General features: G+C 33.7%; 1 protein-coding gene across 2 annotated transcripts in view; it reads left to right on the plus strand.

Moving 5' to 3' along the window:
* The window catches only part of Tex11 (testis expressed 11), a 285,555-nt gene that overhangs the window by 223,894 nt on the left and 44,617 nt on the right, over positions 1-17,044 (plus strand). For both annotated transcript variants that reach the window (XM_077106381.1, XM_077106382.1), the window contains one exon: positions 5,565-5,637. In XM_077106381.1, coding sequence (XP_076962496.1) covers positions 5,565-5,637 — 73 coding nt within the window. The remainder of the gene's footprint in view (positions 1-5,564; positions 5,638-17,044) is intronic.

Here is a 17,044-nt window from a genome sequence, read left to right on the forward strand (position 1 = left end):
GTACACTTTAATGGTTTTTAAAATATTTATATGTGTGAAACTATCAACATGACCTAATTTTAGAACATTTTCATCACCCTAAAAAGAAACTCCATACCCATTAACAGTTACACCTCATCCCTGCTACCAGCCCTAGGCAACCACTGATCTAATTTTTGTCTCTATAGTTTTGCTTATTCTTGGTATGCCTTCCTACAATATGTAGTCTTTTTTGATTGGCTCTTTGTATAAATTTTGAAATATTTTCAAGTTTCTTCATGATGTAACATGTATCAATAAATATTTCATAGATTTTTATGATGTAATAACATTTCATTGTGTATACAGTGTGTATATTTCATTTTATTGTGATATATGTATAGATAGATAGATAGATATCACATTTTGTTTATCCATTCCCATTGATGGGCACTTGGGTTGTTTTCACTTTTCAGCTATTATAAATAATGCTTTGATAAGTATTTATATATACATTTTTGTGAACATGTTTTTCTTTCAAGTATGTACATAAGAGTTGGATTGGTGGAATGTTTTAAGGATGTCTGTCAGGTCTAGTAGGTTTACAGTGTTGTCTAAGTCTTCTATATCTTTGATGATTTTCTTCCAGGTTGTTCTATTCATTATTTATAGCAGGATGTTGAACTTTCCAATTCTTTTTTTTAAGGGGGAATACTGGGGACTGAACTCTGGGGCACTCAAACACTGAGCCACATCCCCAGACCTATTTTGTATTTTATTTAGAGACAGGGTCTCACTGAGTTGCTTAGTGCCTCACAGTTGCTGAGGCTGGCTTTGACCTTGTGATCCTCCTGCCTCAGGCTCCCTAGCTTCTGGGATTACAGGCATTCACCACCGTGCCCAGCAAGTTTCCAACTCTTATTGTTGAATTGTCTCTTTCTTTAATTCTGTCAATTTTTGCTTTGTATATTTTGGGGCTCCATTATTTGTTGCATATGTGTCTATAATTTCTATATCTTACTGATGTAATCACCATTTTATCAATATAAAATTTCTCTCTTTATCCCTAGTATTTTTTTTTTTGGAACTGTAGTAATGTTATTTTAACATTTCTACTGTTTCTATTTCCACAGCATGGGTCTTCCCCATCATTTTACTATATTATTTTATTAGTACTGGGTATCTAAACCAGAGGTGCTTTAGCACTGAGCTATATTCTTGGCCTGTTTTATTTATTATTTTGAGGCAGGGTCACACTAAGTTGCTGAGGCTGGTCTTGAACTTGCAGCCCTCCTCAGCCTACTAAGCCCTCTCAGCCTACTAGCCCTCTCAGCCTACTAGCCCTCTCAGCCTACTAAATCGCTGGAATTACAGTCAAGTACCACCATGTTTGGCTACATTCAATATTTCATCTTTAATATAATGGTTGTCTCTTATAGACATAGTTAGACCACGTTTTTTCTTAACATACAGTGTGACAATTTGTGCCTTTTACTACATCACTTAATCCAATCACACTTAATGTTATTATTTTTATGGTCAAACTTAATTCTGCCATTTCACATTTTGGTTTCCATGTGTTTCATGTATTTTTTTCTTGTTTTCTTCCTTTTGCATTAAGTGAATGTTTGCTAGTGGAATATTTTAGTTCCTTTAACAATTTTTACTTAATAGTTTTTATTTATTTTCTTAGTGGTTGCTCTAGGGCATGCAATATAGATCTTAATTATTCTGCCTCTACAAGAGATTATGAATTCAATTCCAGTGAGATATAGAAATGTTATTCCTATTAGTTCTATTCCCTTATCACCTTTTTGTTCATCATATTATACACATTACATCTATATATGCCCCAAACACAACAATACATCTTATAATATTACTTTATACAATTTTATGTATTTGTAAGAAACTAAGAAGAAAGACAAGCAAGTATATACTACAGTTTGGTATATTAACCATCTTATTTGCTATTTGTGCTTCTCTTCACTTCTTCCTGTGGATTCTAGTTACCATATGGTCACATTTTCTTAACCCAAACAACTTTGTTCCCACCTGTGTCTTGTGTTGTTATTGTGAAATATATTACATTTCTATTTTTAGAGGCCTAGTAACACAAAAATAAATTTGTGTGTGTGTTTGTGTGTGTATTATATAATTCCTTTTGGTTTTTTGGTGCTAGATATGGAGCCTCTTTCATGCTAACCATATGCTCTACCACTGAGATAACACACACAGCCCCATAATTGCTTTTTAATACAGTTCAGAGAACAAACAAGAAATATACTATATTTTGTATTTACAAAATTATTTTACTGATACTCTCCTTTTTAATCTGAATTCACATTACTTCCTGGTGTCACTTGCTTTCAGATTGAAAACTTGTTTCAGTAATATAATCTCTGAACTCTTGTTTATCTGGGAATGTATTTCATCTTTAGTTCTAAATAATAGTTTTGGTGAACATTGCATTATTCATGGGTTGTTATTTTTATTCATCACTTTCAGTTTATTTATTTATTTGCCATGCTGAGGATTGAACCCAGGTCCTCATGCATACTAGGCAAACTCTCAACCACTGAGCTACATCCCCGGTTCTCATAACTTTGAATATGTTTTCACACTGCCTTCTGACCTCCACTGTTTTAATGAGTCAATTCTTAATGTATGTATGCATGTATGTAATGAGTCATTTTTCTCTATTTTCTAATTTTTCTCTTTTCTTTTACTCTTTTGAATGGAATATATCTGGGTTGAATTTCTTTGTGTTTATCCTGTCTAGAGTTTGTTGGACTTCTTAGATATGTAGAGAATGTTTTTCATCAAGATTGGGGAGATTTCAGCCATTAAACAATTTTTTTTTTGCTCCTTTTCTCTCATATCTTTTGATAATTCCATTAGGTATATGTTGGTGTGCTTCATGGTTTCCTACATTTTACTAAGGATTTACTTTTCTTCATTCTTTTTCATTGTTTCTCTTACTTCATAATCTCTATTGATCTAGCTTCATCTTTGTTGATTGCTTCTTCTGCCAACTCAAACCTAATGTTGATCTCCTCTAGTGAATTTTTGTTTCAGATTTTGTATCTTTCTCTCCTCCTCCTCCTCCTCTTCTTCTTCTTCCAATGCTAAGCAAGCACTCTCCCACTGAGCTGTATCCCCAGCCTAGTTATTATATTGTTAACTCTAGTATATCCATTAGATTCTTTGATTCCTGTCTCATTACTGTATTTGATTAATATTGTTATCAAACCTTCCTCCTCTTAAAATGTTATCCTTTTGTTATTTGAACATATTTAAAATAGATGCCTTGAAATATGTGCCTGCTAAGTTTAATATCTGAGGCTTTTCAAAGTTTCTGTTATTTGCTTTTTTCTTATATATGGGTCAAAGTTTCCTGTTTCTTTGTATATCTTATAATTTTTGATAAAAATCAGACATTTTAGTTAATTTATTATAGCATATTTGGATACTGATCTACCACGTGGGGCTTAGTGTTGTTAATGTTTGCTTCTGTTTAGTTAATTGGGAATATAGGGAAAATAGTTCATTGAGGCCTATTTTCCCTATATTTCATAGTTTCTGATGCCATTCTTCAAAGGGCAGTCTTTGTCTTAGCAATTACCCTGACCTATCCTTCTGAAAAAATAGTGATTTTAGTAGAGTTCTTTAATATTATCTCTTTTCCTTATCTCCCTTTTAAAGCTTCTCTTTTCTTGGTATCACATGCACCTATTGGCCTTTAAAGGTGATTGGGCATTTAATGTGTGTGTGTGTTTTGAAAGTGCTTTTTTGATATAAATTAAAATGGTGCCCCTTTGAAGGGAAAGGAATCGTCCTAGCTGTCTCTTCGCCTGCTTCCCTCTATAAACTTGAAGTTAGTCTACTGTTTTATATTGATTTCATTGAGCTACAAGACTCATTTTACTTGCTCATGTCATACAGGGGCTGTATCTCAGGAAACAGTTTCGGGGTTCAGCAGGTGGAAGAAGATGTAAGACATGGTGGAAATATTGGTCATCCTTTATTTGGAGGTGGACATAGCCATTAGCCAGCCCCCAGCTTCAACTTCAGCCCTCCAGCCAGTTCCATTTTAGACCCCATTTTATATTCAGTTCAAACAAAGAAGGGACACTGCCAGCACATTACATAAGGGAGGGGCGGTGCACAAGCTCCCAAGTTAATTTTTATGACCTTGAGTCTATACTCTGAATCACAGTGTTTCTGGCCTTGACTAACCATAACAGCCAGTTTCCAGCCCTGGCAACAGACTAAAAACATAACATAGCCTGCCAGAAGTCTCCATGAGGGAACCTAAATACAGCCATTTTGGGCCTGCCCCAGCAGCTCACTACCAAAATTTCCATGGTTTTTAAAAGTGCCCTTAGCCTTGAACTTCCCCAGTTTCTATTCTAATCCAAGATTTTCCCCTTAGGGAAAACTACAGAGCTCACCCTTCTAATGACCTACCACATTTACTGAGCAGAAACTGAATTACTATTTGGGAAGTGAGGGCAGGGACAGTGGCCCACTTCTATCAGAGTGACAGTCCAGCTCTGAATGGGCAAGAGTTATAATCCCTGGTATTTTTGCCTTGCCTCTCCCAGCATGGAAACTATACTATAAGCAAACAGAGATGAGAACAACTGAGACCAAGAAGAGAGCCCTAGGCTCCTCAGCTGTGTTTTTTTATGATATAGCTTCCATGGTACAGACCTGGGGGATGAGAAGTACCAGCAGTCTGGCCCTCACAGGAATCCCTAACCTTGAAATATGATCACATCTACCCAAAGCAGTGCTTACATCACACTGAACTGGGGGTTGGTGAACACATCTTGGTTCAAATGTCACAGGCCCTCATTCGTCTTACTTAGGCTTAGCAGATCTCTTGGGGTAAAAGTTTCTCCACTTTCTGTATGCCCTCAGGGCAGGCAATTTCTTGAGACTTTACATGATAGTGTTTTATTTGTTTTGTTTTTGTAGTTCTGAAGATGGAACCCAGGGCCTACATACGCCATACACGACTGTGTTTTATAATTTTTGTCTGTTTTTTATTTTTATTTTTGTTTTGCTTGGAAAAGGATCTATGGAATGCCTCATACAACCATTCTGAAAGTGCTTTTTTTCTTCTATTCTAAATTATTAAAGAAATTGACAGTGCTTGGTTTTTCTATTTAATCCTTATTTTTCTGGGACAATAGGTTGAAGTGCATTTGGAGTTTATATTCCTACAGCAATTTCAAAATGTTCACTTTAAACTAACATTTTAGCTGGGCGTGGTGGCACAAGCCTGAAATCCTAGCAATTATGGAGGCTGAGACAGGAAGATCGCAAATTTGAGGTTAGCCTCAGCAATTTAACGAGGTCATAAGCAACTTAGTGAGATCCTGTCTCAAAATAAAAAAATAAAATAAAATGGACTGGGGATGTTGCTCAGTGATTAATCACCACTGGGTTCAATCCCTAGTACTTGAAAAATAAATACAAAGTAAAAATAAATAAATTAACATTTTATTTTTAATTGCTTTTAATTAAAATGGTATGAGATTATGCTAATTTGCTTAAAGTTCTTTTTTGTTGAGACTAATTATCTTGTTGCCAAATAGACCAAGTTACTGAATCGTGCACTTGAGCAAACCCAGAAATGCAAAGACATCTGGAATCTTCTGAAACAAACAGGTACAGTGGGAATTAGAAGTTTGATAACATAGCTATGAAAGAAGTTTACAATCTGAATAATCACCTCATTTGTCATGAGAATTTTCTGCAATATTCAATAACAGCTAAATTATTTTTAAGAACCAATTTTTCTATACTGTATGTAGTATTTTTATTCTATAACACTGATTAGAGTAAGAATATTATACACTTTGACTTCTGGTAAAAGTACAATATTAAATATAAAAGTAAGATTATTATTGTACAACATGCTATTGCTCTTAGGTCACTAGATACTAATAGATGTAGATGACAGAGTCTTTCAAACCACAATCAAAATACTAGCCACTGCTGGTAGTTTATTATGAATTATCAAAGTTGTAGTAAAACTTTTGAAGTCATGTAATAACTTGCTACAGTTTCCTCATTAAAGATGGTATTGTTTTTTAGGTATAGATAGACAATGTTATAGTGTGCCCATCTGTTCGTGTTTTAGAATTCTTTTAAGTCAATGGGTATTCAATTGAGTTATATGCCTTTTCAGAATCTATGAAGATAATCATGGTTTTTCTCTTTAAGCTGTGAATACACTGAATTATAATAATAGATTTCCTAAAATTAAGTCATCATTGCATTCCTGGAATAAACTCTATTTGGACATGGCATGTTATTATTTTAATATATTCATGAATTCTTTTTCTTAATATTTAGAAATTATTTGTTGTTTTCTCTTTGTGCATATGTGATGTCTCTGACAGATTTTCAAATCAAATTATATAAATTATAAGGAAGAATATAAACACAGGGATTTAATTTGCCTCTCTCAATCTATGACAGCTATTTAAACAATAAAAATAATAAGTAAGAATAGAAGATACCTAAATAATATACTTTCTATAGCAGATTTCAGGAAAATAGACTCTATAGCTTTAAAGTATGCTCTATATTCTGAGAACAGAAAATGCATCTTCTTTTCTACTCTGAAATGTTTACAGCATTAATGATAAGGAAACCCTGAATAGATTCTGAGACATACAAATAAAACAGAGAACATGATCTGATTACAGTGCAAAAACTAGAAGTTCGTAATGGAATCAGAAAATAAGCCTGGTCCCAGGTGCATTAGTTCACACCTGTAATCCCAGTTATTTGGGAGTCTGAGGCTGGAGGATCTCAAGTTCAAAGCAAGCCTGGCAACTCAGGGAGACCCTGTCTCAAAATAAAATAAAATTTTTATAGAAGGCTGGGCATGTTGCTCAGCAATAGAGTACTTGCCTAGCATACAGGAGGCTTTGGGTTCAGTCCCCAGTACAGCAAAAGAAAGAACCCTACTACCTGGATATATTTTTTTAAAAAAAAAATCAGAAGTACAGAATATCCAGTGTTATAGTTTAGATCCAGGATATCTACAAAGGTTTATGTATTGAAAGTTTGTTCCCCAACTGGTGGTACTTTTAGAAAGTGGTGAAGCTCTAGGATACTCTATATTTGCATAATCATGTATTTCTCAGAATGTGTTCCTAACATCAAGCAATCCATGACTGCACATGTGTGTATGTGCATGTTTGTATTTATACATATACAAGTCATTAGGTAATTTCAGATTAAATCCATAATGAAATACTAGCACATACCTATCCAAATGATCAAATCCAAAACACTGACAACAGCAAATCCTGGTGAGGTACAGAGCAACAGGAACTCTCATTCATTACTAATGGGAATGAAAAAAAAGGTATAGCCACATTGGAAGATAGTATGATAATTTCTTACAATATTAGACATAATGTTGTCAATATGATTCAGCAATCATGCTCCTTTATATTTACTCAAAGGAATCAAAAATTTATGGTCACACGAAAATCTGCACATGGCTGTTTATAGCAGCTTTATTCACAATTGCCCCATTTTGGGGTTTTTCTATTTAATCCTTATTTTTCTGGGAAAATAGGTTGAAGTGCATTTGGAGTTTATACATACATACATACGTGAACATACGTGAACAGATAATAAAATGTGGTATATTTGTACAATGGAATATTCAGTATTGAAAAATATGAGCTATCAAGACACAGATAGACATGGCAGAATCTTAAATATATATTACTAAGTAAAAGTAGCCAGTCTGAAAAGTTAACATACTATATGATTCCAACTATATGATATTTTGCAAAAGGCAAAATCATGAAGACAATAACCTATCAGTGATTGTCTAGGGGTTTAGGGGACAGCATGAATAGGTGGATCACAGAAAATTCTTAGGGCAGGAAAACTATTCTGTATGATATTACAATGATGAATATATGTCTTTATACATTGGTCAAAACCCACAAAATGCATAATACAGAGAGTGAATCCTAAACCAAACTATGGACTTTGGTTGAATGTGATGTGTAGTGCTGGTCCATCAGTTAAAACTAATGTATGGAATAGATGCAGCATGTTGATGGTGGGGAATTCTGAATGTATGGGAGGTTAGGGGCCAGTATGTGAGAAATCTCTGTACTTTCCTCTCAGTTTTACTTTGAACCTAAAACTGCTTTAAAAATAAAATGGTAGCCAGCCGTGGTGGTGCACACCTGTAATCCCAGTGGCTCAGGAGGCCAGCCTTAGCAATGGCAAGGTGCTAAGCAACTCAGTGAGACCCTGTCTCTAAATAAAATACAAAATAGGGCTGGGATGTGGCTCAGTCATTGAGTGCCCCTGAGTTCAATCTCTGGTACCCACCCCCTGCCAAAATAAAAAAAAAATAATAATAAAATGTTAAAAAAAAAAAAAAACAGCCTATAATCTCAGCTACTTGAGTGGCTAAGGCAGGGAAATCATGAGTTCCAGGCCAGCCTGGGCAACATTGTGAAACACTGTCTCAAAAAAGAAAGAAAGAAAAGAAATATAGTGGTAGCAGAACAAAAGGAAATGCAATATTCTTGAGTCAGTTTTTTGGGGGAACATGGTATGCTTTTTCAATGTGCAAATTAAAGTATTCCTCCATTTCTAGAAATTTTTCTAGAATCATGTTTTTAAATATTTGTGTTTTTTTTGTGTTTTAATTGTAAATGGACATAATACTTTTATTTTATTTATTTTTATATGGTGCTGAGAATTAAACCCAGTGCCTCAGATGTGCTAGGCAAGTGCTCTACCACTGAACCACAACCCCAGCCCCTTAAACATTTGTTTTTATTCCATTATTTTTATTTCTTCTTTGGGAACTCTGCATGTTTTGAATCTCCTCTACTTGTCTCTTACACCTTTTGTTTTATCTTCTATATCTCTATGTTTTTAAAATTTTGGTATCTGTAGATGGATGGCATACCTTTATTTTATTTATTTACCTTTATTTTATTTGTTTATTTTTATGTGGTGCCAGGGATCAAACCCAGTGCCTCACACATGCTAAGCAAGTGCTCTACCACTGAGCTATAACCCCAGCCCCAATTTGTTTTATTTTCAATCCAGTGCCTCATACATGCTAGGCAAGTGCTCTGCCACTGAGCTCCAGCTCCAGCCCCAATATATCTTTATAAATTTTTTTAAAATATTTATTTATTTTTTTTAGTTATCGGCGGACACAACATCTTTGTTTGTATGTGGTGCTGAGGATCGAACCCGGGCCGCACGCATGCCAGGCGAGCACGCTACCCCTTGAGCCACATCCCCAGCCCTATCTTTATAAATTTTTGAAGTTTTATTTTCCATTTTTGTTTTCAGACAAATCAATGATTTAATTTAACTCATTAATTAGTAAGGGAACCAGTAAGATGTTACAAACTGGTTCAAAAAAAAAAAAAGAAAGAAAGAAAGAAAGAAACACATATACATTCAAGCAAGAAAAATACTGAAATAAATTTACAAAACTGGTAAATATCCACAGAGAATGATTAGTTTAATCTCCGTGGAACAAAAGTCACTTACATTTCCTTACACAAGAATAATTTGCATTATTAACAGTTTTCTACAAATTATTGAATTGAAAAATGACTCACACAATTTAGGTAGAGATAACCTTGAAGGGTACACTTGAAAGGACATACACTAATTTCTTTTTCCTGCTTCAAAGCCTTTTGCAATTTTTTTTTTGCATAGTATTCCATCTACCTCCCTCCTCTGTGATCATAATAATCTCATAGAATATTATTCTTAATCACAAAACAAGCTAATTTCATTAGATTTGCCCTGATTATTTACATAGGTACAGCATGAGTGTTAACAAACCAAACAGGCCTCCTTGGATTTACTTTGCATATCTAAAGCTATAAAATACTGAATAACTACTAAGGCTACAGATTCAAATTCTGTCTAGATGCTTCTATAGGAAATCTGAGATTGGCTATCTGAAACCCTCTTCGATGCTACTTCAAAGTTAGGTAACCAAGTTCAAGAAATCTGTCCACCAGATTTCACTTGTCATGCTTTATAAATTTATGGAAATTCATCTCTTTTCAAGGTTCCCTAAATTTACTAAGGTTCTTGGCCTGCCAGAAAGTAAATTTCCTACCACTTTTAAGACTGGGACCCTGTAAGAAAGGCCAGTTCCCTGATGTAAATTTGAAGTACAGTCAACCTTATCTCTTTAAAGTAGCATATCATAACTGATTAGATGAGTATCATATAATATTGATACTCTAGGTAAGACCTTAATATGTCCAATTATATCATGATGAAAAGGAGGAGCAGATTCTTATAGAACCAATGTGAATAAGTATATTTCAATGAAAAGTACGGAGATTTAGTAAGAGTTTGATCATATCATTTTAAAATAATTTAGTTTCAGCATCTACTGAATTGTTTTGACTTACAAATGGCTTGTGAAGTAAGTTTTCTCATATAAGACTGCAAATGGAACATTAAAACAACATTGACAGTATTCTAAATAAATAACCAGAGTAAAATTTCTCTTTCATCAATTTATTCAGTCCTGTGCTCTGCTGAATTTTGAGTTAGCAGTCTGCTTTCGTGAAGTTTTATGCTTGTGAACTCAAAAGCAATTCCTGGAAAGCCTAATTAGCCCACGGATATGGCCTGAAAATTGTCTGTGCACTATCAATCAACTCAAGCTTGTAACTAAGAGTCTATTCTGACATGTCAATAATTTGAAGCACATAGTACTGTACTTTTCTGTGAAGCACCAATACTGACCTATTCTATTGAAGATATAATCTCTGGCTTGTAGATTTTGCAGAGTTCTCAGAAAAATACCAGTATTTTAATAAGCAACCTGTATATTATAGAGATCTAATTGCTATGGTTTAATTTAATATAGAAATATCAGAATTTTAGGAAGGTAGAATGCTTTATTAGAGTATAATACATAACTATTTCATAAGAGTTTTATTGTGATAAAATATACATAACATAAAAATTGCCATTTTAGGCATTTTGCAGTATAATATTCAGTGGCATTAATTACTTGCACAATGTTGTACAGCCATATACCACTGTGTATTACCAAAAATTTCTATCACCCCAAACAGAAACTATAGCCATTAAACAATAACTCCCTATTCCCCTAGCCTGCAGCCCTTGGGAACCTCTTTCTGCTTTGTGTCCTTATGAATTTGCCTATTCAAGATATTCCCTTTAAGTAGCATCATACAGTATTTGTCCTTTTGCCCCTGGGTTATTTCACTTAGCATAATGTTTTCAGAGTTCATTTATGTAGTGGATATATTAGTACTTCATTCTTTTTTGGGCCAAATAACATTCCATTTTATGTATATGTCATACTTTGTTTATACATTTATCAGTTGATGGACACATGGGTTGTTTCTACTTTGTGGAGATTATAAATAATGATGCTATGATTATTGGTTAAGTTTTTACCTGAGTCCCTACTTAAAGTTATTTGGGGGTATATACTTAGGAGTGGAATTATTTGGTCAGATGATAATTCTATGTTTAACTTTTTGAAGAACCACCAAACTGTTTTCCACAGCAGCTGCACCATTTTACCTTCCTATCAGCCTTGTACAATTGTTTCAATCTTTCCACTTCCTCACTACCACTTGTTATATTTTAGCCATCTTAGGTGGTGTGACGTGGTATATCATAGTTTGGGTTTGTATTTCCCTAATGACTAATGATGTTGAGCATCTTTTCCTGTTCTTACTGGTCATTCATATATCATTTTTTGGGGGAAAGGACTTATCTATTCAAGTACTTTACTCATTTTCTAAAATTGCATTGTTTGTCCTTTTATTGTTGAGTTACAGGTATGTATATAAAGAAATGTCAGATATATGATTTGCAAATCTTTCTCCTGTTCTGTATATTGACTTTTCACTTTCATGATAATGTCTTTTATGCACAGACATTTTTCATTTTGATGAAGTCCAAATTATCTACCTTTTCCTTTTTTTGAACAATATTTCTCATTACATTTTTAAAATATTTTTATTTTATTTATTTATTTTTGTATGTGGTGCTGAGGATTGAACCCAGTGCCTCACACATGCAAGGCAAGTGCTCAACCACTGAGCTACAATCCCAGCCTCTGAGCTACAACCCCAGCCCCTGAAACATTGCTGAATTCATAGCTTTTTTGTGATTTCTGTAGGATTTTTCAAATGTAGGATCAAGTCATCTGTGAACAGTGATAGTTTTACTTCTTCCTTTCCAATGTGGATATGTTTTTTATTTTCTTTGTTACCTAATTTCTCTGGCTATCTTTTCAGTAATATATTGAATAGCAGTGGTGAAACAGGGCATCCTGTCTTGTTCCTAGTCTTGGGAAGCTTTTAGTTTTTTACTATTAAGTATAATGTTAACTATGGGTTTTGTTTAAATGTGCTGCATCAGGTTGATGATATTTCTTTTTATTTCAATTTCCTGGGTATTTTATCAAGCAAAGATCTTGTATCAAATGACTTTTCTGCATCAATTAAAATGATTGAGTTTTTTTCCTTTGTTCTATAGTGTAATATGTTCTATTGATTTATTTGCTTATATTGAACTAGCCTTGTATTATTTGGATAGATGACACTTTTTCACAATATATAATTCTTGAATACAATATATGATTCACTTTGCTAGTATTTTGTTTTGGACTTTTGAATATATATTCATAAATTATTTTGATTTGTAATTTTCTTTTCTTATGATAGCTTCATCTGGTTTTGGTACCAGGGTAATGTTGGCTTCATATAATAAGTTAGGAAATACTCACTCTTCTTCAGTTTTTGGAAGAATTTGAGAACGATTGGTGTTTATTCTTTAAATGTTTGAGAGAATTAATTGTTTGATAGAATTCACCATTGAACTATCTGGTCATAGATTTGTTTTTAGGAGATTTTTAGATAACTGATTCAATCTCTTTACTCATTTAAAACTTTGTTGAAATTTTGTATTTCTTCTTAGTTCAGTTTAGCAATTTTTTTGCTTCTAGGATTTTGCCATTTGATCTAGGTTATCTAATTTGTTGGCATATAATAGATTATAGTAATCTCTTATCCTTTTATTTACATCAAAATAAATGAGTGGTGAGTCTTCTAATAAAGTCTTTTATTCTTTGTCATTCTAACTAAAGGTTTGTCTTTTTTTCATATGTTCAAGGCACAAACTCTTGGTTTCATAGATTTTTTTCTATTGTTTTTCTATTCTCTTATTCTTATTAAGAGAATAGTTTATTATTTATTTATTCACTTTCTTCTAGGTTTGGGTTTAGTTTGCACTTCTTTTTCTAGTTACTTAATGTTTAAGATTATATTATTGATTTGAGATATTCTTTTTTTTATTGTAGGCATTTACAACTATAAATTTTCCCCTGAGCATCACCTTCACTGTTTCTCAAGTTTTTATATGTTGTTTTCATTTTCATTCATTTCTAGGTATTTTCTACTTCCCTTCATGATTTTGTAGTGTGTGGGTCTAGAACCCTGTATCCATAGGGGCCAGCCTGGAGCCTGGATCTCTAGGCGTTGGCCTAATGACTGGGGCTGTAGGGCTGTTCTACTGCTGGGCAGACCTGAAGCCTGGGGCAGTGGGGACCAGACTGTCACTTGGGGTAATACAGGGCCCAGGGCCACAGGGGTCAGCCTGGTCCTGGGAATGGAAAAACTGAATCTGTAGGATTGGCCTAAAGCCTGAGTCTGTGAAGACTATGGTGGTATTGATATGTTAGCCAAGTGTGGCAGGTGTGCATATGTAATTCAGGAGGCTGAGGCAGGAGGATCACAAGTTTAAGGCCAGCCTCATCATCTAAGTGAGACCTTGTCTCAAAAATAAATAAAAAGGGCTGAGCATGTAGTTCAGTGATAGAGTACCCCTGGGTTCAATCTCCAGTACTGAAAAAATACAAATAAATAAATAAAAGCTGGGCATGGTGGCATACACCTGTAATCCCAGCAAACTGGAGACAGGAAGATTGCAAATTCAAGGCCAACTGTAGCAATGTAGGGGAGGCCCTAAGCAACTTAAAGAGACTGTCTCAAAATTTTACAAAAAGAAAGAAAAAGAGTTGAGGATTTAACTCAATGGCAGAGCTCCCCTGGGTTCAATACATGGTACCAAGAAAATAAAAATTTTAAAAAGTAGAATAAAAGAATGTGTTGTTTAAATTATTTGCAAATTTGCAAAATTTCCAGTTTTCATTCTGTGAGTGATTTTTTAGCTTAATTCTATTGTTGCCAGAGAGTATACTGTATATAATTTCAATCCTTTAAAATTTGCTTTATCTTCTTGTGTGTTGTCTGTGTTTTTGGTTCTGGGGTTAGAACCCAAATTAAGACTTATGGTCAAATATGGTCCATCCTGGAGAATGTTCCATAAGAACTTAAGAAGAAAGTGTATTTTGTTGTTCTTGCATGGAATGTTCTGTACATGTCTGTTAAGTCTAGTTGGTTTATAGTGTTGTTCACATCCTCTCCTTAATTGTTCTTATAGCTAGACATTTGATATTATTGAAAGTAGTTCATAAGAGTTGTGATTAATATTTCTTTTGATTGTAAAAATTACTATGGGACAAACCCTACTGTGTCCCCTCTCACCCTGCAGGAGCTCCGTGTCTTCTCACTTGAATAAATCCTACTCTATATACAAGGAGGACAGTAAAAACTTGCTAGGAACTACCCATAAAATATACAACTCCTGGAAATTTTATATGAATAATATTTTATATTTATAAAAACTTAATATAGAAAAAGCTAGACATATCTTCCAATTTTATAACTTCTAGTACAACTCTTACAGTAGTATCCTATCGAAGTAAACTATTTCTAACATTTCTGTTTTTATGTGGAGAAAGAATATCAGCCTTTACAATTTTTCAGGGGTCCTTTCAGAAATCCCCAAATCCCAAAGACCATTTTAGATTTAAAAGATATCCTGAAAGTTTATTTTTATCTCTTCTATATTTGGGATGCAGTTTTTGGAAGCCAAAATAAAGAAAGTTGTTAAAGGTGAATTGAGAAATAATACCTGGTTATCTTTCTAAACAAAGCAACAAACATTTAAAAATAAGTATATTCAGTAACACATTTCTAAAGAACTTTAGTTTTTCAATACGTGAGGAATCTTTGTTTTTGTTCTTTGTTTGCTATTAAATAACCATTAAAAAAGAAATAAAATGACAATGTACAGGCCAGAAAATTATCCTGGTAAGAGGAATCTGCTATACAGGCAGACAACACAGAAGATAAGAAACACCTTTTGTATTAAAAGCATTAATCAATACACTAAGAAAACAAACTCATTAAAATTGAGATAACTGTGCTACAATTTTAACACGTAACATTGCTTTATTTCAGATTCAGGTTTAAGGGAGGGCAAATAAAATTTACTTTTCAAGTTCGTCCTTCATCATACCCTTTTATATCCAGGGGAGTCTCTCAGTTTAAACTATTTTTAAAATAATACTAAGACATATAGTTTTCCAAAGGCTACATGATGTGTAATATTATAATAGATTGAATGTAGAAGCAGATGGGAGGATCTAGCTATTTCTATTAAGTCACTCATTAAAAGAGCTTTACAAAAATGTGAAATACTTTTCTCAATTTTTCATATATATACTTTTTTAATTAATTATTTTTTGTGCTGGGGATGGAATTCAGGGATTTATGCATGCCAAGTAAACTCTCTATATACTCCCAGCTTTATAATTATTTTTATTAAAATTGACATTAACATTAACATGATTCATCTTAAATCAGTTCAGTCAGTAAATATATTAACATATTTGGTTTCAATTTCTAATATCATGAAGATTGATAGTTATAACATACATATGAAAAGCCTCTTTGGAAGTCCTCAGTAATTTTTTCTGAATGCAAATGGGTTCTGAGAATAGAAAATTTGAGAACCACTGCCTTAGAATCAACCTTTTCCTTTAAAAACAGATGCACATACCTATTTGTCACTATTGTTCATAATATAATTTCAATAATTTGTTTTAATTGTAACTTTTAATCAGACTTTTTTGGGGTATGGGGATTGAACCCAGGGGTGCTTAATCACCCAGCCACACCCCAGCCCTTTTTAAAAATTTTTTAAAAAATATTTTCAGTTGGGCTGGGGATGTGGCTCAAGTGGTAGTGCGCTCGCCTGGCATGCGTGCGGCCCAGGTTCGATCCTCAGCATCACGTACAAACAAAGATGTTCAAACAAAGATGTTGTGTCCAACGAGAACTAAAAAATAAATACTAAAAAATTTAAAAAATATATTTTCAGTTGTAGGCGGACACAGTACCTTTATTTTATTTATTTATATGTGGTGTTGAAGATTGATCCTAGTGCCTCACATATGCCAGGCAAGCACTCTGCCACTGAGCTACAATCCCAGCTCCTTTTTTTTATTTTTTTTATTTTGCGACATGGTCTTGCTAAGTTGCTTAGGATCTCACTAAGTTGCAGAGAATGGCTTTGAGCTTGCGATCCTCCTCCTCAGACTCCCAAATCACTAAGATAACCAAAATATTTTCTATTATAAAGAGAAAAAATTTAGGGTTAAAATTGAAAACTGTCTCTCACCCATATAATGGCATTATAGCAGAATAGCAGAATTCATGAACACATTTAACACAACTTTCTATGTCTATAATCATCCCTTTTAATGAGAAAAATGAACATACTCATTAATGTGACACAAACATGTTACCTCTCCATAGCATATAAAATTAAGAAACACCAGGCATGATATAGCACACATTTGTAATCCAGTTGCTCACAGGCTGAGGTGGTAGGATCACAAGTTCAAGGCCTGCCTGAGCAATTTAGTCTCAAATTTTATAAAAGGTGGGGCTACAGCTCAGAGGTAGAGCATTTGTCTAGCGTGTGTAAGGCTTTGGATTCAATTCCTGGTACCACAAAAGTAAACAAATAAATAAGTAAGAAGCAGCAGTATATAAATTTAAACCTGAATGATAGTCATTGTGTAAGTATTCTATTTTACTTTAAAAAATGTAGATATCTAATGATTATTCATTAGTTAACT

Source organism: Callospermophilus lateralis, chromosome X, assembly GCF_048772815.1.
Source record: "Callospermophilus lateralis isolate mCalLat2 chromosome X, mCalLat2.hap1, whole genome shotgun sequence".
NCBI classification, from domain to species: domain Eukaryota; kingdom Metazoa; phylum Chordata; class Mammalia; order Rodentia; family Sciuridae; genus Callospermophilus; species Callospermophilus lateralis.